The following is a 25,515-nucleotide window of genomic DNA, read 5'->3' as shown; positions in this document are numbered from 1 at the left end:
CGTTATACCAACATCCCAATGGAAAGCATGGGGCTGGATAGGTCTAGAAGCTGCTCTATTAACTAAATTCTGCCTACTCAGTCCTCTCCCTCTTCTATTGTTAACAGGTCTCTCCAGACTACCACTCCACCTGCTGTGTAAGTGATGTTCATGCTCAGCAGCTCTCATCCCTTATACAAACCCCTGACTCCCGCTACTTCTGCCCACATTCTCATCCTTATTTAGATTTGCTGTCATCCACCCTCAGAGACAGAGAGAGGAAGGAAATTTTCCCTAGCTCTGCTATTGCTGCTTTTACACCACTGTTCCTCCATTTCCATGAAAACACTCTCCTCTTTTGGAGTTCATGGCTTTCATGAATCCTCTTCCCCATCTAGGCCTCCAGGGGATACTCACATTTCTGGGGTCTAAAGCCTGGTTTACAGCTTTCTTACCAATATGCACAAGGAGTCCCCTAAAATGTTTTTGATCTTTGTTCTAACATGGCCTTACAGTTACCTTATCTCTGCTCAATCCATGATTCTATCTTCAATCCCCTTCATCCATTCAACTTTACAATAACAGGATTAAAATTCCTCCAATTCACCCTGAAATCTGAAACCCTCTTCTCTATCATAGACCTTCTCTTTCCACCTCATTCATTTCATCATTCCAGTCCTATTTTTTACTCTAATGGTGACTTCTATTCGTCAACCATCCCAATCCATTGTTCATGAATATAATTTCGATTATTATGGATTCACTTGCCTCTCTGCCTCTCTGGTATTATGTCTTATGATATCAGCAAAATTTTATTGTCACTCTAGATGTCTCACCCTTTTGACCTCTGGCCATGTGCGCCTAATCAGTCTCCCAAGTTTAATCTCCCCATACCTGCTTTCTCCATTCTTATTACTAAAGTTCTTAAAACTTGCAGAAATAGCCAAAGAATGTTGGACCTTTCCTCTACAAAGACAAGCCATTAAATATCAAGTCCTTAGTTACTGTCCTTAGTTACTGTCCGGAAACTTTTTTGTTCTCTTTTTACATATTCAGCTCTCCTACTATCTAAAATCACTTACGGTAGGCTCTGCATAGATGTATTTTCTTATCCCTTCCCTTAACTAGCACTCTTAAAAACATAGTCTATGATCACCATTTCTTCACTCTACACTCACTCCTTCACAGAACCTATCTCCTCTGTTCCTACCACACTAATGAAATTTAAGGAAGTTCACCAAGTACATTCTTTTTCTTTTCAACATCTCAAACTCCTTGACTCCAGTAAACTCCTGACCTGGCCACACTACTTGCTGACAAGAGTGCAGAGTTAATGGGATGATTCAACCTTGGCTCAGACGTATTTCTCATACAGCAGAAGTGAGTTGGGTACCATAATCCTAAAACATGCATATGGCAGCAGACCACCCAAACAGCCCAGGCCTAGCCAGCTATCTCCAGCCCATCATCAATACTCAGAGACTTTGCTTTCCTGATAGAGGACAGAGACAATCCTGGTTTTTCTGTTTATAAGCATCACCCCATTTCTCCTCCCCTACATTAGATTTTCCAGAGCCTGGACTCTGGCCCGAATTCAGTTCCCTGATTGGCAGTAAAACTTTGTCCCTCAGTACTAACCTCTCTTTAACAACTCTTTCCAACTACATCTTCCACTAGAATGCCTTAAAGTGGTGATATCTGTATTATGCATGACATTTATTATTTGTAGTTCAATATTGGTCAAAATTACTTCTCATCAATTTTCGTGCCCTAATTATTAATCTAACCAAAAGGTTTTGGAAACTGCCAACATTGTGACTTCTCTGAAGGGAATTCACTAATTTAGAGGTTCAATGGACTTTCCCTGAGTGCCTACCATTTTCTACTTACCATAGGAACTGTTGATCTTACAAAGATGAGAAAGACAGTACCTGCCTTCAAAGAGTTCACAGCCTGCAGGAGCAACGAGGCCAGCAAGAAAGAACTACGAACAGTGAGATAATTACAATGACGGATGAGTGTACACAGTATTCTAAGAGTAGAGAGGAATATAACTAGAGACTTCCTGACTACTTCTTGGGGTAGTCAGGAAGTCTCTAGTTGTATTCCTAAATAGATTGCAATCCAACTCTTCTGTTATTATTTATTTCTCTATGGGCCATTATTATAGTTGTACTGCAATCTAACTAGAATGTCTAATGACAAAAGGTCTCATTATTAACATGGGTATTTTTAAACTGGAATAGATGCTTAGACTACATTAACCTATCGTCCTCTACTTCTCTTGTTAAAATGAGAACTTAAATTCTATTTTCAGTAGGAAACTACAGAGAATATACATTACAATATCCACACGTGTTTTAAGTGTGTATACACAATATCATCATTAGAACCTTGGACATCAGAAATGTGCATCACATGTGTATGTGTGTGTACTTTCCTGGGTGAAGGCATATGTTCATATATACCAATGCCATACGTTTTGTGTATTCTTCCTATGGTCGTCAGTCCAATAAAGCTAAAACTAAAGCTAAAAATATATCTGGGGTACTTGTAGCTTTTTGCCCAGCATCCATCCACTAGCAACTCCTCTTTTTTTCCCCACACACTTCCATTCACAAAGTGAAGCAGAAGATGCCATGTTCCTATGTTGTGACGCCACATGTGGACTCAACCAAATATCCTCATTAGTCTTTCTGAAATTTGACAACATATCCTATAAGAATCATTGGAATCTAAGAAACATCAACCATTAGAATATGATGTTTCATCGTTTGCTCTATAGCACGGTTACCCACAGATGTTTGTCTAGCTACATGATCAGAGGTGATCATGTGACCCAAGCAAGGGCAATCAACACACTCCCTATGTGTTTGGGATTTATAAAGGTCACATGCCCACTTGAGGCCTGCATGGCAATATGGAAATCCTGGGAACTTCTGGTAGCAATATTCCACCACATGAATCAAAGAACAGAGAAAGCCTTTCCACAGTAAGAGAGAAAAGCAAAGCAGAAGAAGCAGTAACAAGGACCTGAAATAGGATTCCCAAGTTTCTCACAGTGCTCCAAGCCCCAGGTCTATCCCTAACTGGAGATTCCTTGAGATACCCCAATAGCTTTCTAATAAATTTCCCTTTTTTGTTTAAGCTCCAACTGAGTTTTGTAACTTGCTAAAAAAAAAAAAAAAATGCTGACCAAATGGTCATAGGATGTAAAGCAAAGCATAGGGAATGTAGTAAAAAATATAGTACTAACTATGTATAATGTCAGGTGGGTACTGGACTGGTCAGGAGGATCACATCGTAAATGATATAAATGTGTAGCCCCCCCAAAATGTTGGTGAAACACACTTACTAACAAATGTATCAGAACATTTCTGAATTTTAATAAAGAAACTTTGTTTTAAAAAGAAAAAAATGCTGACTAATGAAATGCTATACAACTAATTGTAATAGTATAGGTTGTGCATCCCAGAGTTTAGAAAAGGCAAATGAAAACCCTCAGTGGCTGTGATGCCCAATTCAGAATACACAGTGATTCTGGAGGATAGAAACTACAGAGCTGTTATAACTTAAACCTTAAAGTCACTTCTTGAGTCTTTGAGTCTTTGCTCTTTTGCTTCCCCAATGCTTACATTTCCTTATCTTCTATTTCTCGCCAAGTACTACCAATTCTCCCTTTAAAATGCCTTTCAGTACGCTATGCTATTCATTTAAATTATAACTATTCCAGTCCAGAGTTTCTTAGCGAAATGGACCCCCTGCTTCCAGTCTTCTCATGTCCACATACTGTGAATGCTTTTCTCAGGCAGATTATAAAAATTATACAAATGTCTCCAGCTTTTAAATTCCCAGCGGCTCTTACTGTTAACTGAACGAAATCTTACAATTTAGCTAGACATCAAGCTCTTGAACAATCTAGTTTCTATCTGTCTCTCAAACTTACATATCACGACTCCCTTCTATGACTTCTGAATATCTAATCAACTTAATTGTCAGAGTCAGTACAATGTGTCAGGCACAGTGCTTATGATTTTATAAACATGATCTCCTATAACACTTATAACAACTGTGGTGGTTTTCAAATGAGTCTGCAAGTTCTTTGAAACTACTCCCATTGAAAAATGGGGTCTACATCCCCTCTGCTAGAATCTGGGCCAACCTAAGTTGCCCCAAAAGTGACACTGTTTAACTTCTAGTTCAGAAACGGTAATACAGCCTCTGCCTTGCTAAAGGCAGAGGAGAAACATGGTGACTAATATAATCTATGTAATCATTTATAATGGAATGAACAGGGAATATAAATCTCACGGAACACTCACCTTTAGAGGCCTAAGTCACAAGTAAGAAGTCTGAAAACATGAGGAAACATGCTGCAAGGAAGCTCTGGCCACATGGAAAGACTGCTCATGGATGCTGCAGGTTAGAGCCTTAAGCGAGGGCTCAGATAGCAGCTAACATCAAGTAAAGACACTAAGTAAAGAAGCCCCAGGATAATTACGACTCCCAGCTGTCAAGTCACTCCCACCTAATGAACCTCTCCAGTGGAGACATAATAGAGCAGAGATGGGTCATTGCCTGCCCTGTAGTACTCATTCTCCTGACCCACAGAATCTGTGAGCATAAAAAATGGTTATTTTTTATTGCTAAGTTTTAGAGTGCTTTTTTATTCGACAATACCAACTGGAACCAATTTTCGAACTTGGAAGTGGGGCACTGCCATTAACAAAAGCCTCAAAACACATGGCTTTGACTTTGGGACTAAACTGTGGGCAAAAGCTGGAAGATTCTTGAGGTGCTTATTAGGAAAACCTTTGTGAGCCTTAAGGAAGCTGTGGGTGAAGGCTTGAAGAATATTGAGGCGAATGGTATTGGAAGCTAAAAAAAGGGAACCTTTGTTATGTAGTGGAAGAAAGTTTGGCAACATTGTTGCCTACAGTTTCATGGAAAAATGAGAATTACAACTATTGAACTATATTTTCTAGCTAAGGAGATTTCCAGGTATAACACTGAAAGTGCTACCTGGCTTCTTCTCACTGGCCATGAAAAATGTGGGGGAAAAAAGGTGAGAAAAACTTAAGAACAAACTGTCCAGTTTCCAAGCAAAATTCCAAATAAATATTAAAAAGTCAGAATTTTCTACGCTTGAAATTAAAACTCTTCTTCTTCCCAGCCTCTTCCCCACAGATGGCAAAAGATTCTCAAAGTAAGAAACAGCCTCAGGGGAAATAAATACAGGTTACTGTGAGGAAAGCACAGTCTGAAAATGAGGCCAAAGATGTGACTTCAGAAACGAAGACTTCAGATACTCTTAAAGTGATGCCCCATATAGGTTTTCTAAGGATCTTTAGAGTGTGCCTCATCAAACCTCTCTGTTAAATCATAGAGCATCTAAGCATGCCAAGAGTAAAGCCTCACGGTAGACAAAGGCTCATCTTAAAGAGACCTATGGGTATAGTTTCGTCTGATGAAATGGATGTAACTTAATACATAAAAAGCCAACAGGTTTTTTTACATAAGTGTACTTGCTTGGACTGAAAGCAGAAGAGCCAATACAAAACAAAAATAAGCCTTTGGACCCCCAACTTTTTACTGGTAGGAAGCAAGCCCAGAAGACTATTCAATTACAAACACAAACTACTTTTCAACCAGAAGAGAAAAGATGCCTTAGAAGGCAAAACTAAGAGCCCCAAGGGTAGGACCAAGCTCCAGGAATACCTCACAGGAAGCAACACTGAGCTATAATTAAGGAATTGCCAACATGTGTCCTGTTGGATTTCAGAATTGCTATGGGCCAGCAAATGCTGTATCTTCTCATTTTCTCTATTCTTGAATGGAAAGGTCTAGTGCAATAATCATATTCTTATCTTACTATCATTTCATGTGGGTGGGGAGTGGGATAGATAATTTGTCTCCTTCGTTAACAGGTCTTCAGAGAGAGAAAAACCACGCTCAAAGAAACCAAACCCAAGTAGTCTCATCTGCACCTAGACCTAAATTAGATGGTGAGATCCTGGACCTCAAACTTGAGCCTGATACTATAATGGAATCAGACCTTTTGGCAAGTGTACTTTGTATGTGAAATGAATGTAAATAATTTGTGACCAGAGGTCAGACTTTATTGATTTTAAAACAAATCCACAAATTCTTTGACGCTCTCCATCAGCAGGTGGGGTCTATGTTCTTGTCTATCAAATCAGGACCATTCTTAGTGACTTATAACCATTAAAAATGAGAAGAGGTGAAACTGTGTTACTTTTGAGGCTAAATCAAAACTAGCTCTACCTAGTTCTTTGGGGACATTTACCTTTGGAGCTACTTCATCAGGCAAGAAGTCCAACCACCCTGAGACCACCATGCTTTGAGCAAGCCCAGGCCATGTGGAAAGGCCACGTATAAATGCTATGGCCAGCAGCCCCAGCTGACATTGCAGAAGACTGGAATAACAACCACCAGACACGTTACTAAAGGTGGTCCAGATGATTCTGGTCTCCAGTCAAGTCACCCCCAATCATCAAATCTCCCCAGCTGAGGCCCCTGACATCACTTAGAAGAGGCAGTGACCCCAACCGTGTCCTTCCAAATTCCTGACCCACAGAAACTTATAGAGTAATAAAATGGTTGTTTTAAGCCACTGAATTCTGGAGTAGTTAGGTCATGATAGTAACTGAAACAATATGTTAAAGGAAAAATTCATTCCTTCAATTTTTAAACAAGAAAACCAGGATAAAGAGAGGTTAGGTAATTAACCAAGTTCATAGAGAAGCAAAGTGAAAACCCTAAAACAGACTTACATGATTCTACACTTGATCTTAGCCAGAAGGCCCAGAAGCGATCAGACTTACAAGATTCTAAAATCCATGTTTATAATCATAAAGTTACACTATTTCCCATAGATATCCATATCTCTTTTCTTATTAACATTTTCCCTGCCAAGGATTATATGCCCACATTCATCTGCTCCTCTAAGACCAAACCATCAATCATTCAGAGCCACATTAAATCCTATCTCCTCCATGAAGCATATGCTAGACTCCAACTCTTGGCAATTTCTCCCTCTTCAAAACTGTCTTCAGCTTATTTTCTACAACTTTAATTTGACAAGTAGTGAATGCTAATAACACGAATTCACAATTAGTGAATTCATTGCTTTTCCAGTGTATATTCCTTGGCTACCCTCTTGAATTATGTCCCTAGACAAGGGTTGAAAATCCAAATGCCTACAGAATGACAGCAGGTAATATGCAACAGGGAAGTGGACTAGATACAAAGGACAAAAGTGGTCTTGATTCAGTTACATTGGGAAGTAAATGCCCCATGTATATTGGCCAGCCACCACTTAGCTTCAGCACACTGCTTTTCTTCATAGCACATCTCATCACCCGACATATGTTTCATTTATCGGTTTATTGTCACTCTCTCCTCATTAAAATATAAGTTTGCTGAGAGTAGAAACTTTGTCTGCTTTGTTCACTGCTATGTCACCAGAGCCTAGAACAATACCTCATACTCAGTCAATAAATATCTTTTGAAGAAATAAATGAATGAACAAATGTTGTCAAGCAGTAATGTGGGCTTGACAATTACCCACATTGGAACGACTGTGACCTTCCAATTTTTCAAGAAAAGCCAGAAATAAATAATTTTATGTGCACTCTTCCAATGTGTAAATGCTGAAAACTAATTAGAAAAATGTTAAGCCATTGTGGAGGTGGGTAAACAAGACACGTCCGTAGGATTGGATTCAATCTGAAAGTTGCATTTGCAATCTCTGTACTAGAGGGATCTTAGACTATTTTTTATCGTTCTAATTACTTAGGATAGTGCCTTGCAGAGTATAGGTAATTTGATAAGCAAATAATGATGATATTTCAAATAGGTACACTTGAGACACTGCTACAATTCAGCTGTGTATTATTAAGATGCTACTCAAGTTGCTCTTTCATATCCTATAGGAAACTGCTTTAGCTACTGATCCAAAATTACCACTTGGATTTCACCTAGCCACCATACTTTCAGGATTTTAAAGATAAACTTCCACCTGTTCCAGTTCTTAAGAGTTGAGAAATGTACTCCCAGTAATAAAGAGGAAAGTCAATAAAAAGAAAGATTGGAGTGAAAGAGGTGACAGAAAAAGAGATACAGGTTTTGAACCATATTTCCACAATTGATTACTAAGGGGTCCCAATAGCAATTTTGTTTTCCTTTTACTATTCATAGTATTGTTAGATTAAACAATCTAAAATTTTATTTCAGTTGACCTTTCAATGTTTTCTAGTAGTATGTTTCATCTTCCCTACAAAGTTATTACAGAGAAATTTTAAAATGTTTGCTAATTATTTAGATTCTTAACTCTAATACAAAGTTACATCTAAATAATTAGAATGTGTCTGGTTTTAAACATCGGTCATTTAGCAGTAAGCATAATTGTGATGGATTGAGAACATATTTAAGAAAAAATACTTAGAAAAAATATTTCCATTGTACCCTATGCTGCTAGTTGACCCACAGCAAGTCAATCATCAACTTTTGAAGCTATAAAAGGAAATGAGATGTCTTTTTCTCTGATCCAATGTGTACAGTTTTGAAATAGCTATAGGAGACATCAACAAACATCAGAGGAATTCCTTATATCAAATAAGTATAAGTCTAAAAAAGTAAAATGTCATCTAGCTTTCTATAGCCAGCATTTAAGACATTATTTTAATGATTATGTAGATGAATTCACTATATGCAGTTCTCTAATAATAGCATTAATTTTGTATGCAGGTAGAGTTTACTTTTTTTCAATAGGCTCCACAGTGATTTATATTGAAAGTAACATAGAGAAAAATTTATTTAGCCAAACCTATTTTTCAAAATTTAGGTTATTATAGAGCTATGTACTTCCTACAGAATAAGAATATAGATTTCTATTCACTTCTTTTGTTTTGTTCAAGCAACATTGAAAACGATGGTCACTGGATGGGAAGAATCATTACCTGAATTATCTTACAGACACACAAGTGAAATGATGAAACAGAATTTTCCTTGGGCACAGGATGGAAAAGCCCAAAATATGGAATCAAACCAACAGAGGTTTGACTTGTGGCTCTACCACTAGCTTATTTTGTGATGCTGGGACAGTTAATCTCTTTAAGCTACTGCACTCATTTGGAAAAACGGAGTCATAATACCTTGCTTTAGGATTGACACAAAAATTAAAATAAATGCATATTTATTGTGTAAGCCATTGAAATGAGGAAGAAAGTTGTTAACTCAGCATGGTTGACCTAGCCTGACTAATGCAATTCAACAGCATGCAAAAGTACCTAGAACACCATGGTGTCACAAATGATAGTTGTCATAGAGAGTCTGATTTTTATTATAAATTTAATACAGATTGTAATTCTCCAGGCTTCCTATATATCACCCTTCCTTAAGAACATATTTTTTATACACTTGGGTGTTATGGGCTAAAAGAAGCTTTATACCTTACAGAAATTCTAACACATTGGAAGAACTTATATGCAAAAATGCTCACTAGAGCATTTTTGTTAATCATTGAAAATCACTAAAATTAAAATGTTCACCCATAGGAGGATGACAAATTTTGATATATTCATTCAATGATTCTATTCAAATAAACCACAAAACCATAATTTTAAGCAAAAAATAAAATGAAATGAAAATAAGTTGCAGAATAGTATGTATAATATAAAACCACTTAGATGAAATTTTAAAGCATGACATGTATTTTAAATGTATATATTCATACTTAATACTCATATAATAATATTCATGGAAATGGCAAACACCAAATTCAGGACAGTGGTTATCTCTAAGAAAGCTGGCAAAGCATGAGATCAGACAGGGGTACAGAGAGCATCAACTCTATCCAATACATCTTACTTTCTCAAAAATTAAATTAGAAGCAAAGATGGTAAAATGTTTAGATTCTATATAGCTGGCTAGTAGTTATGTGGCGTGTATTGTGTTATGCTCCACATTTTCTGTATGTTCAAAATATTTCACAATAAAAAGAAACAGCTTTCTCAGCAATATAAATAGAAACAGGCAATTTCCCAATACAAACAACAGCTCCTCCAGAGATACTCAGGAGATGGAGAGGAACAGGGATAGCAGAGGTGAGGGAAGTGGTTAAAGGAATACAAGCGCTGGGTATAAAAGAGACATTCCTCTCTGGCTCTATGAAACTAGGAAGATAATTTTCCTCCCAAGGGTTAGTTAAGGAAAGAATTCAGTTATCGGAATGATTCATTATTAATCCAGAAATAAGGTTATTTTACAGAGTGTGCATTATCCAAAAACATCATTAAGTTTAAAATACTTACTACAACCCCACTCTTGGTGGTAGTTTCTCTGAATGTGAAGTTGCAAATAGCCCAGGCTAAATAATATGTGGACATGAGAGGGGTCTGTGAAAAGTGATCCGTAACCCATCCATCTTCCTCAAACACAGAAGTTTCCACTGGCATATTGGATAAAGATAAATAGGTTGCTTGATGCTTGATGCTGATTTTAAAAGTAGCCTTGTAGATGGGCTCGTCAAAACAAGGAAATGCCTTTCTGGCATGTGTAGGCGAAAACTGAGTAACACCAAGGAATCTGGAAAAAAGAAAATGACATTCCCAATTACTTTGATGGCTTGAGTTATGACCACTTTACATGCTTCCGCTGACAAAGTATTTTTGCCAAATTGCAAGAGACTTTTCATTTTGGAACCAAACTTAAATGCATGAATAGCATGAAAGCACCATTCATATATATTTCCCCAACAATAAAAGTTCTTCAGGGAAGTTTTTGTCTCAATTTAAGTAAATTCTCTAAACCCAGAGCAGTGCCTATTAGATGAAACATTACAGTCTACAGAAAACCAACTCATTAGCATCACATTGGCAAATATTGGAAAATAATAATTCTCTTTTTTGGTGTGCCCCACTTTCCTCCCTAAAGCTGTACAACATGTAAAGACAGTGAAACTAAAATCCAGAAGTTGTCAGCAGATACATACAGAACATATACAATCACACTGGGAAACATCTGTTCCCTCAAATTTCAACAAGACATGACCTGATTTTATTAAGAAAAAGGACTTTGAAACCTGACAGACCTTGGTCTGAATTCTGGCTCTACAACATTCTTAGCCATACCATCCTGGACGATTACTAAATGTCCCTAAGGTGTAGCTGTTTATTGCTTAAAAGGAAATAATCAAGCCTAATTCAAAATAATTGTAAAGCTGGTTGGGGAGGTGTGGGGGGGGGGGAAGAAGAGGGAAGAGAATGTAATACATCTGTCACTGTGAACAGATGAATAGGACCCAGCAGGCTGTTACTAAATAGCAGCCAGTCAAAACATGGCAGCCACTGATTCACAGTATCTTCAGACTTTCTTGGAGTGCTATAACCTATGTTTACATTGACTAATCCAGAGACCATTGTTTTTACTACTCGTAATATATACTTAATATATTACAATATGTTAATATAACAAACATCTACATAATAAACATGTTGATGTGTGTGTGTGTGTGTGTGTGTGTGTGTGTGTGTGTGTGTATGGTATATTTAATGCCCTCAAGCTTTCAGATCAAGTTGCAAAGTTGCTTATTAAAACTCTAACTAGAAGCAACTTCTACATTCTTTCACAGTTTGAAAACACTCATGTTAAGTACTTTAGGAACGACACTCTTTTAATTTAGAAAAGGCCATATTTGTGAAAACGTTGATAACAAAAGTTAAACTTTTAAAATAATACTAGTTGTAAAACCTGATACAAGGCAAATCAACATCACACCTTTTGTAAAACACAGCTGAGTTCTACAGTAATTTCTCTGAAAAGCTGTTTCCCCCATAAGTAGTTATGCTACCTCTCCCCTCTCCATCATCCAAGGTATACATGGTTAATCTAACGTGGTACATTTTCCTACTCAGTCTGAACTTGGCCTCAAAATTATTCTCAGCATAGAACTTCAGACAGCTACTATCAATCAATAGGAGTTGACGTGCTTATTGAATCTTTTTGGTTATCCCTGGCTCAAACCATGAGGTGTATGTTGCCACGCAGCAGCCTACCTGTCTGTCTCCTTGTACCTGCCCCTAAAGAAAGGAGAGTCTGTGAGACGAATCCTTTCAGGGACTTTGCTTCACCTTTGTGTTTGCACCTTATGTCTCCCTGTTTGGCCCCAGAAAGATGGCTGGTTAGCCAATGACGAGTAAGATTACCCACAGTGGGGACAACTCAAGCCAGGCACAGTCAAGTGGGGACCAACAGGAGAACCCACAGGGTTCACAGAGGTGGGCACAGCATCCCACCTTCCCCCAGCTAAGGAAAGCCTCAGCCTCTGTGGCTGCATTCCTTCCCATAACCTGCAAGGGAAGTGATTCAGTGACGTGTTCTCCATCTATTCATATGCATATAGTTTTGTCCCTTGGGGAAGTACATACATCCTGAGACTTAAGGTTCAGCTGCCTGCAGGCAAGGGTGATTGGCTCAAATCAGTTTCCTATTATAATGTATAGGATTCACAGATCTTGAGATTGACAAGCTTTATCTCCTTTACTTCCTCACCTAACTAATAAAAGCTAATACATAGGCCTGATTTGGCCCGTCCAGTCCTCGAGGCTGCAGGTCCCTTGGCTCCCCTTAAACTCTATTCATGGCTACTGTCTTTTCTTAATCCTGCGCCTCCCTCTTCGCTCCCCACAACCCTCATCGTGCAGGATACAACAGTGTAAATTGTTTACACTATTTTAAAATTATGAAGCTCACATTTATCATTGAGGGCCTACCTTTTTAAAGCTTAGTTTTAAAATAGAGAAAAATCAGACAGTTTTTAGATTACTTGTATACTAACTCTCAGAGAAAGGGTTTTTGAGAGTTATCTTGGAAACGGTACTGGGCTGCTTATACAAGACTTGGTAAATCACTTAACTGCCTGAGCCTATATTTTCATTAGTAGAAGGAAAACAATAACGTTTCCTAGGCCTTCCTTACAAAACTGTCGAGATGATAAAATGAGATAATATATGGGAAAGAAGTTTTAACTATAAATCTTCAGACAAATATAAGGTTAAAGTTGGAAGCAATCTTAGAAACAAATTGCCTAGCTCTCATAAATTTCTAAAATGAAAAAGTAGTTTCAGTAAGGTTAAGTGAATTGTCCAAAGTTACACAGGCAATTAGTGCAAAGCTGGGTCTAGAATTCACATTTTCTGTGTCTGAGTAAAAGGCAATCATATTTCAAAAACAGCAAAGTTAATTTTTAGGCAAAACTTATAAACAATGTTTTCATTTGACTGTTAGTAATAAAAGTTCTTCTTTCCAAATTTGTCAAAATCATGGTAATATTTTTCCCTATTATATTTACTGATAGCAATATAATTTTTGCTTAATGAAATGTCAGTATCTTTTAGTTTAAATGCACCCATTTACAATTTTCTCATCATTTGCTTTTGTCTTACGTAATGTTCTTGAATTTTATCTTTCAGTCTTATTAATTAAGAGGTCTACTGAACTTGATCTTTCTCTACTGAGGCCACTTAAAAGTTACCTATGTGATTTCATATATGAGGAAAAGTGTTCCCCTTTAACTTTCAAGTTTCTGAGAACTCCAATTCTAGTCATTGAGCAAATATTGTTGACTATGTAAACTTTTTACTATATTAGGTACATGGTAGAATTGTTTAAAAAATGATATAACCGTTATTGCCTTTAAGTTCTTTGCAATCTAATTGAAAAGGATCTATATTTATATGTTGTAATAATAATACTAGGTGAAAAGTTCTACAAGAATTCAACAGAGTGGTTGCAATTAGAATGTATTAGTCATTATGTAAAAGTCAAAAGTGTCTTTAGCACTAAGTAATTAATGGGTAGGAATTTATTAGATATAGAAGTTCTAAATACCTTTGGGCTAATGAGAGATTAATAAACCAAATATTTATGCAGAAGAATCATGTCGTGTAGTCTCTTTTTGCCTTACGTAGTAAGTAAATATGTGAGTGAAGCTAGCAATTTAAATAACTGATTCTCAGGGTTGGAAGGAACTGTAGAGATCATTTAGTGACTTTTCCTGCAATTAATATTCTTAATGAATTCATACACACAGTATATATCTATGCACAGAGGGCCCACATATATTCTGATAATGTCTAAATGAGGAAATACCAATTTCACAGTCTGGCACCTAAGGACGATTGCAACGGAATTTCAATTCAGTATTTAGGAAATCAAAAAAGTCCCTTGGTAAAGAAGAGCAGTTGGATTAGGTTGCATTTAGAGTCTTTTCCAAGCTTGAGATCCTAAAACTGAACAAAAATTAGAAATATTTCCTGAATTTGATGAGGTTTTTAAAAAATGTTAAATGACACTACCACTAACTAGCTTTTTACTATATGTTCTATAATGCATGTGTTTCTCTTAATCATTCATTTTTGAGTGTTTAATACTGAGGAGAGAAAGAAATAGCTTCTTTTCTTCAAGGAGTTTACACTCTAATAAAAGAAATTAAACATATACCTGAACAGGTATCACACAAAAAGCAATGACAAAGAGAAAATGTATAAATTACATTCTCCTACAGCAGGGTTTCTCAATCTCGGCACTACTGACATTTTAGGTTGGATAATAATTCATTGTTGGGAGCTGTTGTGTGCGCTGTAGGATGTTTATCGGCATCCCTGGCCTCTACCACTGGACACCAGTAACACCACCTCTCCCCAGCTGTGACAATCAAAATGTCTCCAGACATTGCAGATGTCCCCTGGGTGACAAAATTGACCCAGTTGAGAACCGCCAGTCTTAAAAACTGAAGGAAGGATTTATGGAGGAGGAAACATAAGAGTTGGTCTTGAAGTCTGCGTAGTATAGTAGGGTCAGAGATGATGGAAACGTGAGCAAGTTGACCAGGGGTAGCACAGAAATAAGCCTTTAAGAAAGATTTGACTCACATATTAAGTTAGTGTCTTGTTTGTTCTCTTATAGGTTCTGGTCTTATCTGATCTCAGTACCGCCAGACATCTCTAACACCCCTCTCATCCTTAATACTCTCCTTTCTAACAAAAAGGTCTAGTTTCAGGCTCAAAGCCCATCACAGGCAATAGTGCCTGTTAGGTTTCAAAAATATAATTTTGTCTTCACTGCACATAATTTAGGGTTGCCTTCAACTGGTAGAAGTAAGGCTCCTTTTCTGCTTATTGTCATTAAAAACATCAGAGGCCTCTAGAGAAGGTGATTTGGAATAGAAAATAATGAGTTCGGATTTGAGTAAATTTGAAGTGAGTGGGAGGTGGTACAGGACACCAGCTAAAAGAAATACAAACAAAAAAATTAAAAATAGAAAACATTTTAATAAACCATATGGATATGAAATACATATGTAAATACAACAAGAAGTAAAATAAAAGAGCAGGAGGCAGAAGTTAATGGGGACAAGTATTTTATTGTCTGTTTTTCTCCTGCTCTCTTAAACAAAATCACTTTTAGCTTTTAATGAATCCCTCTATTACCACAAAAAAATCCGCTTCCAAACGTGTCATTCCAAGGATGTCACTTTAGCATAATTAGAAAAATATGAATAACATACCTGTACTTTAATTCTCTTCTATTTAAAATAAATTACTTGATTTCTTAACAACTTGTCTACTTGACATTTCGGTTGAGCTAAAGAGAGCTTAAAGCTCTATGTTGTCTCTCAAGGATATAGAGAATTGATTTCTTCTTATTTCTGCGGAAGTTCACTAGGCAAGCTACTTGTGTCAAGTCATTATAAGATTCAGCAGAAGTAATGCATTAACGGTTGGTTGATGTTGCCAACAAATAACAGTATGTGATACAAAACAATTTCTGTTCCATTATTTTCAGTTTGCCTTTTAATAAAGTGAAAATATGCAGAGGAAACAAACATTTGCATAATACTGTTAGTATTCATACTGATTCATGACTTTTCACTGTGGAACCCACCAAAACCAAGAGAACCTCACAAATGGCATAGTATATTTGAGAGGTTTCCGTTTTGGCCACATCGACGCATACCACACATACAGCATAGTGAAAAATGATCTTTGAACTTCTACTGCAACTGCAAATGGCCTAGTGTTGCAATAGTTTAAGATTGGTAATAAAAACTCTGAAAGAAAAGTTACAATGGGCCATCTAGTTACTATTCAACTGTTTGTAATAAATAGACTCAGTTAGGAGGTCATGGAACTTACACATGTCCCATTTAAAGTTAAGGTTGTTAATCAAAATGCAAATTATCACCCAAAGACAAAACATTTTAAGTCAAAAAGTATATTGGTTAGACTGTGTGTTTTTATGTACTTCAATGAATCATTAAACCTCTGCCATTTCAGAAGAGAAGTTCTCCTGCTGAATATTCAATACTACAAGCAAGCGTGTAGTCTGTTTTTTTTAAATAACCATTCTAGTAAACTAAAAACATAATGCAATAATGCCAGCAATATGTATGTAGGAAATGGTGCATGTGTGAATAATTGTGTTATAAAAACAGAGCATAATATTCATAATTGTTTTCCTATTTGTATACTAAATAGTCTTATCAAAACTACTGAGTATTTGATCACCATTGATGAAGAGTATTATGAATGCATAACATTAATGTCCCAGGCCGTAATATTAGGTTTTCATAAGAATAAATAAACTAGTGTTGGAGATTCGTTTGTTTAATATTGGAAAAAGGCAAAGCTTTATGTAAGGATTATAAAGTACTGCTACTATCAGAAAGCAAATAAAGGCTGGAGAACAATATTTAATGACTGATGTGCCTTTCTCTTGGTACTTGGAGTTTTTCTATATGTTGTGCAAACTTCCAGTGAGTGACAAGGAAGGTATCCCTCCTGACCTTTCAGTCACTGGTTTTTGCTGTTCTCACTGCTGAGAGGGAGCTGTGTGGTAATCAGAGCTGTGTGCTCCTTTCTTTCTCACACTCTTCCCAGTCCCTCAGCCCTCTCCATCTCAGTGTCTGAACTAAGCATGGGGATTCTCTAGCTGTGAAGTGTCACAGCCTTTCTCTCTTTACTCTCTTCTTCATGGTGAGGGGGCCCTGTTTCTTCCTCTACCATCTTTTGACTTCTGCTTAGGCGGCAAGACAACAGTAGCAGAAGAAATGTCATGGTGACCATTTCCTTCCACCTCTGTTTTGCTGGTAAGGGGAAGACCCAAGACAAAACACTGACCCTACACGACCTGGTACCATCACAAATAGCTCTCCAGCCATGACAGAATATAATAATATTTAATCCCCACCGAAGTGATTACCGATTGCCGGACACTGTCCTAAGTGCTTTATGACTTAACTCATGCAGTCCTCACAAATAACCTTATGAAATAGGATGCCATTAACTCTACTTTACAGATGAGGACACCAGACCCAGAAACATTAGGAAACTCGAACAAGGTCATAAAGCTAATAAGCAGCGGAGTCAGGATATGAACCCAGGCAGTCTGGTTCTAGAGTCCCTGAACACACTAAACACACACACTTTTTCATCTATCAACACAACCAAAAGTGGCTTGCACCTACTCGTAAAAGAGATGAAAAGTAACTAACATCAGTCATTTTAAAGCTTCACTTTTTTCATCCTTTGATTTTTTTTCATTTTTTGAGTGATGCAGTCATAAGGAAAGAGCTGCATAATTAAACTAAAACTTCACCCTGAAACATAAGTCTACACTGGGAAGAATCGATTCACCCCCATCTCTACACAACTGGTGCCAGAGCACTTTAAACCCTGGGACCACTCGGGCACTTAGAGACTGAGAAGGTGCCCCTGCTGTCAGGACGGACAGGCAGCTGGGGCGCTTCCCCCTATTCAGCCCCACGCCACCCTCAGAGCCTCCCCGCCGCCGCCACCACCACCATTTAGCTGGACCTGTTTGTGAATCATTTCAGATTGTCCAGGAAACTGAGGAAAGCAGGGAGTATGTGTCACTTTTATATTCTCCCAAATTCTATGTAGTAAAATTCTATCTGTTGGAAAGAGCATCCACTCTCTAGTGGCAAAAAGCAGGATTGCATGGGACTTTGAAAAACTCTGGAGGAACCCAGCCACTAATGTGAATGTAAAAGGATATAAAGGACATGAAAAGAATTAAAAGAACGACAATGATGATAACCATGGTGATGACCATCATTGTTGGTGGGCGGGAGGATGAACATGGAGTAATGGAAGGAAGCACTTTCTTACCGACTATAAAACATTGATGTGTTAAGGGTTAAGTATGTCTTCCTCACTTTTGTATGTCATTCTTTGAAGTCATGTTTAAAGAAGTGAGTCCTATTCTTGTAATCATAAGGACCAAATGCCACCATCCTCTAGCAAATCTAAACTGTTGCCCACATACATGGTGGCAAAAATTGGTTTGAGGAAATAAGCATGCTGTTCAAACTAAACAAACACAGGGAAACCAGTCACATCTTTGCCTGAAAAAGATCCAGAGCAGATAAGCTCTTTGTGGAGTTGCTTTGAATAAATAAAAACACAAGCAAACTAATTTAACTCTTTTAGAGAAAGTGTACACTTTATTAGTATCCAGGGTGATCAAATCAGATGGCACCATGAAAAAAACACAGCAAGATAAACACCAATTATATAGACTTTCCTCCCTGAATGAGTCATGAAATGGTCAAAGCTTTTTCTAAAAAAGTATTTTCTAGATTTAGTTTACTGGTGGCATTTTTAATTGTGACCAAAATCCAGCAGCACTGGACTCAGTTTGGCCATATGGTTACGTATGCCTGACAGGAAAACAATTCCTAAATCCATTATGAAAAAGTTTTCACAGAAACAAATGGTTCTCACAGATTTTTCAATTCAAAGCCTTTCTATAGAGCTATATACACCACCTTGCTCGTGTAAAGATTTCACCTCACCAGAGTGAATAGGAGAAATGAGGTTTCTTTTGACATAAAAACAATGTGGTGGTTTTCTTGCTTTTATTAAATGTCATGATTATTAATTCATTCCAGAAAAAGTACAAGGCATCAAACCATGTACGCTAATACCACAAGAGATCAAATGCCTACCCATAAAATCCTCTATGTTCTCCACAAGATTTTTGCAAAAATTTCTTGCAATTCTCTTTGAGAACCACAATGTTATTTTCCCATTTTACTTGGAGATCATGCTTTCTCTCTAAACAATCCTTAACAGAAAAAGACCTCCTATTTTTATTCTGTCTTCTGACACTGTGGCATGTTATAGACCCAACCAAAGTTTGTCAAAGAAAAAGAGTCTTCCTTTTGAAAGTGAATAAAATGTTCATTTACTTTGGGTAAATTTCCTCTTTCAATCCGACCATCTGGATCTAAATTAAGGTACCCTACTTTGAACATGGGCATGCTCGCCATCTGGCTACCCAAAAGCGGCAATTACTTCAGGTAAATGAACAGTTTACCTAATTCTAAGCAAGTATATTCTATTATAGAATACTACGGCATAAATCCACACCCTTTTCATGTGCCCACTATACACCTACTTGAGGAAAAGGTGAATATGTGTTGTGTTCTGCCTAACGGAGATAATTTACTGCTGTGTGTAAACATTTCAAATTTAAGAGAATTTTTTTTATTTGCAATTTTCAACAAGTGATGAATTTTCCCTTCAGCCAAATTATCAACCAAAAAGTAGAGGATTTGCCTCAAGTAGAGGAACCCTGGACTTCCGTAGGGAGCTTGTCTTCTACTCTTTCTCCGCTGCAGTCTGGAAACCAGGAAAGGTAAGTTTTCCCCCTAGGACAAAACCAAGGCCCCCTCCAATGTCTACCTAGTGAGAGATGAAACCTTCCAGGATTCAACGGTATACAACACCTGGTAAAATCCAATTTTCCTGCCCTCATCCAAATTCTTTCTCTCAGACCTCTGAGGAAGGAGTCAAAGAATCAGATTGATTGGGTATTAATGAGTTGTTTCCACATAGGCTAAGCAAGTGGACTGAACTGTAGTACTACTCTTCTAAACGTTTCAAGGGGCTCAGTGTGACTCCCCAGTGGCAGATTAAATATTTATTTTTATTACAGAAATTATCTGATAATTAAATTGGCAAAAATTATGACTAACTAAAAACCAAGATATTTAATGATTCATCAAATAAAAATTCAGAGTTTGCATCGGTGTTCTTTTGGAAAGTGCATTTTAAAACATCGATTTACATTGCACTTGGGGGACAAAATCACCAATAAAAGTCCAGCGCTGGCTCAATTCCTCATACTGGCATGTTAAAAATGCTCCAAGTACATACAGTATTCACAATCACCGAAAAAAGATTTTTAAAAAAGATTAATATATGTAATGTCGACGTAATTGTGAAATGTTTTTTTTTTTATTTCCTTTGCCTTATCAACTCCAGTAGAAATATCCAAGAAATTATCATATTCACTCTGCTATTGAATGGGGAAAAAGAAGCAAGAGGAACAAGATTCTAAGATGTGGTTTAGAAATAAAACCATCCTGGGATCTCCAGAAACACGGAATCCTGCACTTCTACTGGGATGCAGTTTAGCCACATATGCACTAGGTTAAATTTTCAACCAAGTTATCTATTACATCTTGGGAGAAAACTGAAGGAGAGTTTGAATACAAATATGTACCAGAGGTACAAAAAATCAGTTATGGGTCAAGCAGAAAAATCTGATCTTTTTAAGAGAACTGTTAATTTGAAAGCACTGACCAAAGCAAGCTCAGTTCCACCAAATATATTTTGGCATGGCTCAGAAAACAGGAGTTGTTGAAAGTAATTATTTCACCACAGCTTTATCAGTAATGATATGCAACTCCCACTATTGTCATTTTAATATAACAAGCTTGTTTTTAAACATAACATGCAAATTTGCCTTCTATGTCTTTCCCCCATATTTGATATGATCATGGGTTTTAAATATTTTTAATCTGTATTCTTTAGAATATGTTGGAGGAAGTAGTGGAAGGGGGCTTAAATTGTCCACATCTGATCTTAGGAAAATGAATAATTGACACACTCACTTATAGGAGATTTTAACTATCATACAACTACTGAAGCATTGGGCAATTTATTTATATGAGGTTACTTCATAGCACTCGATAAATCATAAAACATTTGTGTTCTCCCATAACACACTGCAATTTCCCCAGCCTCTTATACAATAACAACTTCTTCTGAGAGTTTCCAGACAACACAAGCCCTGATCCAGGTATCAGAACACCAAAGTTCAAGTCCACTGATAAGACTGCTGACCTCAGGTGCCCTGGGCTGCTCAGCCCCAGTTTTCTGCCGTTGTGAAAATGACATAAGGACAGAGAAGGCTCTGCCGTGGCATCATTACTAATTCCCAACCTGCTTCTACTTCTAAGGTTGTCGATTTCATTTTTAAATTCACTTTGGTTGTTCACCAGCCCCATAGTCATTTAATTAATTGAAGTTGTTTTAAATGTAATGAGTTAGGGCAAAAAGCAAGAATCACTTGTTTATTCACTCAACAATATGTGAGAGGGCTTACTACCACCAGAGACTCATAATAGCTAACATTTATGGTGGACACTCTAAATGTTAGCTATAGGGTGAAGTGACTTTCAATGCATTAGCTCATGGACACCTGAAACAATCTTATGAAGACAGTATCATTATTCCCATCCCTAAATTAAAACTAAAAATATGGGCTCTGGAGCCAAACTGCCTGGGTCAAAATCCTTGCTTTGTGAACTCACTATGTGACAAGTTACTTAACTTTTGCCTCCATTTCCCGATATGTTAAATAGGAAATGTTGGTAGCACCTACCCCATAGGGTTCTTGTAAGATTGAGTTAATAAGCACTAGAGGTAGTCATTGTTAAAAACTACTGACTTAGATTCATCAACTTGCTCAAGCCTTCCCCAGAGCTAGAGGTGCAGCTGGAATTCGAACCCAGTTCTGTTGGACTCCAAGTCTCAGTTCTGAACAAGTGGTGAACAACCCACAGCCTCTTTTTTAAGAAGAAAGTCACAATACTTCCCAAATCTAAAAACCATCAAGGCTCTAGCTAGCGAGGCATTTGAGACTGTGAGCTTTTCCCTTTCACCACTGGAGTCATTTCCAGAGGCAGTAACTCAGGAACAAACAACTGTAGTTCTAACTGTGTTAGGAAAGAGCTGGCAGCACCGGCAACATTTCTCGCTGGCACTGACCATGGTAGCCGTCTCACCCTCCCCGCCCCCCCACGCCTTAGTATGTCAGTGGGACCGGCTCTTACTGCTGCGAATAGCAACTTCCAGTTTTGGAAAACTTTATGCAGCTAAAGTCCATCCTCTGCTCTATGCTTGCCAGAGAATAGACGAGGTGGGCATTTGGGGGGTATAGGATGGCGGTAGAGAGGGGATTTTCCCTGCCCTATCCTGCGCTGACCTCTCCCGGGGATGCACTCCTGCCCTGGCCTTTTGGCACTTTTGTATTTTCCCTCGACGGTAACTTGGCAGGTTTTAGATGTTACCCTTTGAAATTGAGCTGTGTGCCTCGCTGGCTAAGAAACTTTGATGAGATGGCGGCCGAGGTGGTGGGGCGGGGGTAGGTTCTAGACTAAAAGAAGGGGTAGATGGCATTCATCGTTCGCCACTGGTGAGTGAGTTTGTGGAGTGGGCAGCAGTGAGAGCTCAGGCATCTGGGTGACCCTGAGGGTTCTGGGTGATGGTCCTACCCCACATTTGCTTCCTTCCCCCACCCTTCTCTTCCTGGGTATCGGTAGCTAGCCGGGTCCCCGGGGTCGCCGGCCGCCCAGCGGTTAGAGCAGCCTGCGGGGTGGGGCGGTGCCCGGCACCGCCTCCCTCCGTACCTTCTCTCCCCGTGGATCACGTAGGAGCTGCGGAAGAAGCCCAAGAGCTCGTTCTCGATCAGGGCGTTGTAGATGATTTTCAGGTTGTAATTCCTCTGAGCGTCCAGGGTCCTATTCAGCACCACCACCAAGACCTGGGTTTGTGGGTAGAGGAAAAAGCCGGCCACCGGGACAGCCCCAGCCACCCGGTCCTCGGCCACCTGCACCTTCTCGACCGCCACTCGGGAGGCGTGTAGTACGACGTAGCGGGTGGCGTTTCGGCACGCGATCTCCACGTTGACCTCCCCGGAGAAGGTGAAGTTCTCCATGAAAGCGGTGAGCATCAGATTGTAGTGTAGCGGCTTCAGGTGGCCGGACAGGCGCAGCTGCGTCCACGGCTGCCACTGCTCCTGCTCCTCCTCCGACGGTTGGGCGGACGGGGTCCCAGGGGTGGCCTCCCTGCCTACCTCCGGCAGCGCGGAGTCCCCGCCAGCGTGGTGGTCGCGCCTGGCGGAACCCGGAAGGCTTCCGTTGCCACCGCGCGGTGGGAAGCCAGCGGGGCTGCCGTCTGCGCCCGGCGATGCGCTCGCCCCACACTCGTCGAAGCGCAAGCTGAGCAGTACTGCGAGCATGGTGACCGCAAGCAGAGCCACGATGGACACGGCGAAGGCCAGTACGAGCCGCCTGTGCACTGTGATGTGGCGCTCCGTGGTGCGGGGTCGCACCCCCATGGACTCTGCCCACGGGTCCGAGAGCCCCCTGCCGCTGGCCCGGAGCGCAGCTTCGTTCTCTCCCATCGTGGCCGTGAAGGTTGCGCTGCTCTTCTCAGCCCCCTCCTCCTCCTCCTCCTTCTTCTTCCTCTTCTTTTTCTTCTTCTTCTTTTTCTTCTCCTCCTCCTGCTCCCCCCGCTCGCCGTCCAGGGCCATCACACTGTTTCCTCCTCCTCCTCCCCCGCCCCCTCCGGCAGCCCCCGCGGGCAGGCCACGCGGGCCCCTGCCAGCGCCGGCATCAGAGAGTGCACCCGGGCGGAGGACTGGACGCCAGCTGGGACCCTGGAGATGCTGGTCTGGATGCTTTTAAGACGGGCTCTAGCCGCAGGCGACAGCAACCTCGGTGTCCCCCATCAGCCCCGCCTCTCTCTTGACACCCTCGGCGGAAGCGCGGGGCGGCGAGCTCTGGGACGCGCCCAACTTGGAAAGCCGCTCTCCCGCCCCAGCGCGCGCTCTACTTCCCCGGCGGGCGCCGGGCGCCGGGGCACATGCTGCTCCAGCCCGCTGTGCGCCTGCGGCTCCGCCTGGCTTCCCGCGGGAGCCTTACAGTGGGTCCTCGGCTGGACAAGAAAGGGAGTGGTGGAAAGGGAAGTTAGGGTTTCCGCTTTCTCTCCCCACTCTAGCAGCCGTGTTCAGTCCTCTGGGGGAGATATGCTCGTGGCAGCAGCGGCGGCGGCGGCAGCAGCCCAGGCACCCGAGCCATGCACCCTGCAGCCAGGGACCAGAGGATGGCCGAAGGAGAAGAGACCGCGGTGAACCAGCCGACGAAGTCCCAGGGCCGCGGAACTGCGCCGGGAATCTGCCCTGGAAAAGCCTTCTCCTCCACCCTGGACACTTTAAGCCGCGGTGGCGGTAAACGGCGCGAGGTTGCAGATCGGACAACGAGCCTCTCTCGTTACGACGTTGCTCTGACCTCTGGAGATGGCAAGTGAGCAAGTGTCCGGCCGGACCATCCCTTCAGGTAGATGAAGCTCCGGGTTTGCTCAGTGTCCCGGCGGGGAGAGCCTGCGTGCGTGTGTGCGAGTGCCTGTGCATGTGTGTGCACGTGTGTGTGTGTGTGTGTGTGTGTGTACACAGGCTCCAGGTTTAGATTGCCAAAGCTACTCTGGCTGCATTCAGGGACTGAAACTCCCCGAGAAAGGCTAAGGAGAGAGCCAGAGAGCGCTAGGAGATTGGGAAGGGAAGGTGGGAGGGAGGGGAACGGCTGGGAGGCAGAGGCAGGCACTGGGAGATTAGAGAGCTTTTCTCCGCTCTGTCACACCAGACACCCACAGCCACAGAGGGGGTTGCTGAGCCGTCTGCAAGAAGTACATTGTAAATCCTCAGCGCAACAAGCCCCGCAGTCACCCCTCTTCCCGACTTCTTAGCCCCACAGGGCCTCTCTGGATGGATCGTTGAAGCCTTAGGCTATTATCACCGAGAGCAAAGGAAGATCCTGCTGGGGAGACATGGTCGTGTCAGATTTCACATGAAGCTCGCCAGAGGATTTGGAGGATTGTATGTAAATTGAAATAAATTCTCCCAAGCCTTACTATATATATTATACTGCATGACGTGTCCAGGTGTGCAGTACTAAAATTAGAGTTAGAAGTGAAACATTATAATCCTCCAAAAGTAAAGGCTAAATAAAAGAGATACTTTCCCATCGAATAATTTTAATTTTTAGACTGGGGAAATAATTAAACTAAAATGCCTACAATGTAGCATTCAGGACCAAAAACTTGAGATGGAGAAAAGCTGGGAAGATGAGCTTCATTACTTTAGACTTATTAAAACAGTGAATAAATATATTTCACTTCAGCTAGCCACAATTACTTTTTTGCAGTTTTCAGTGTTATCATGAGAATTGTTTAAACTTTTTTAGAACAGTTAACAATAGATGCTGACAACAGGAACCTAGAAACAGATTCATAGACCATTGGCTGGTTATGGACCCTTGTCTAAGTTTAAACTGCAGAGTATATGTGAGTATTTGGGCTACCC

At 40.1% G+C, this 25,515-nt stretch overlaps 2 protein-coding genes across 3 annotated transcripts in view; one reads left to right on the top strand and one right to left on the bottom strand.

Moving 5' to 3' along the window:
- The window catches only part of TRHDE (thyrotropin releasing hormone degrading enzyme), a 365,816-nt gene extending 341,654 nt beyond the window's left edge, over positions 1-24,162 (bottom strand). For both annotated transcript variants that reach the window (XM_081060435.1, XM_081060436.1), the window contains exons 1-2: positions 22,784-24,162; positions 10,314-10,587 (exon numbers count right to left, since the gene is read on the bottom strand). In XM_081060435.1, coding sequence (XP_080916561.1) covers positions 10,314-10,587; positions 22,784-23,688 — 1,179 coding nt within the window. In that variant the 5' untranslated portion in view covers positions 23,689-24,162. The remainder of the gene's footprint in view (positions 1-10,313; positions 10,588-22,783) is intronic.
- LOC308502531 (uncharacterized protein) lies at positions 22,970-24,464 on the top strand (the record flags this gene model as incomplete). The annotated part of the gene is made up of 2 exons (XM_081060440.1): positions 22,970-23,098; positions 24,156-24,464. The coding sequence occupies exons 1-2, from the start codon at positions 23,090-23,092 to the stop codon at positions 24,462-24,464; spliced, it is 318 nt and encodes a 105-aa protein (XP_080916566.1). The 5' UTR covers positions 22,970-23,089.
- Between the last annotated feature and the right edge of the window lie 1,051 nt (positions 24,465-25,515).

The sequence above is a fragment of the Rhinolophus hipposideros genome, assembly GCF_964194185.1.
Source record: "Rhinolophus hipposideros genome assembly, chromosome: 9".
Lineage (NCBI taxonomy): Eukaryota > Metazoa > Chordata > Mammalia > Chiroptera > Rhinolophidae > Rhinolophus > Rhinolophus hipposideros.
Note: the sequence above shows the minus strand (reverse complement) of the source record. Positions and strands in the feature narration are given on the sequence as shown.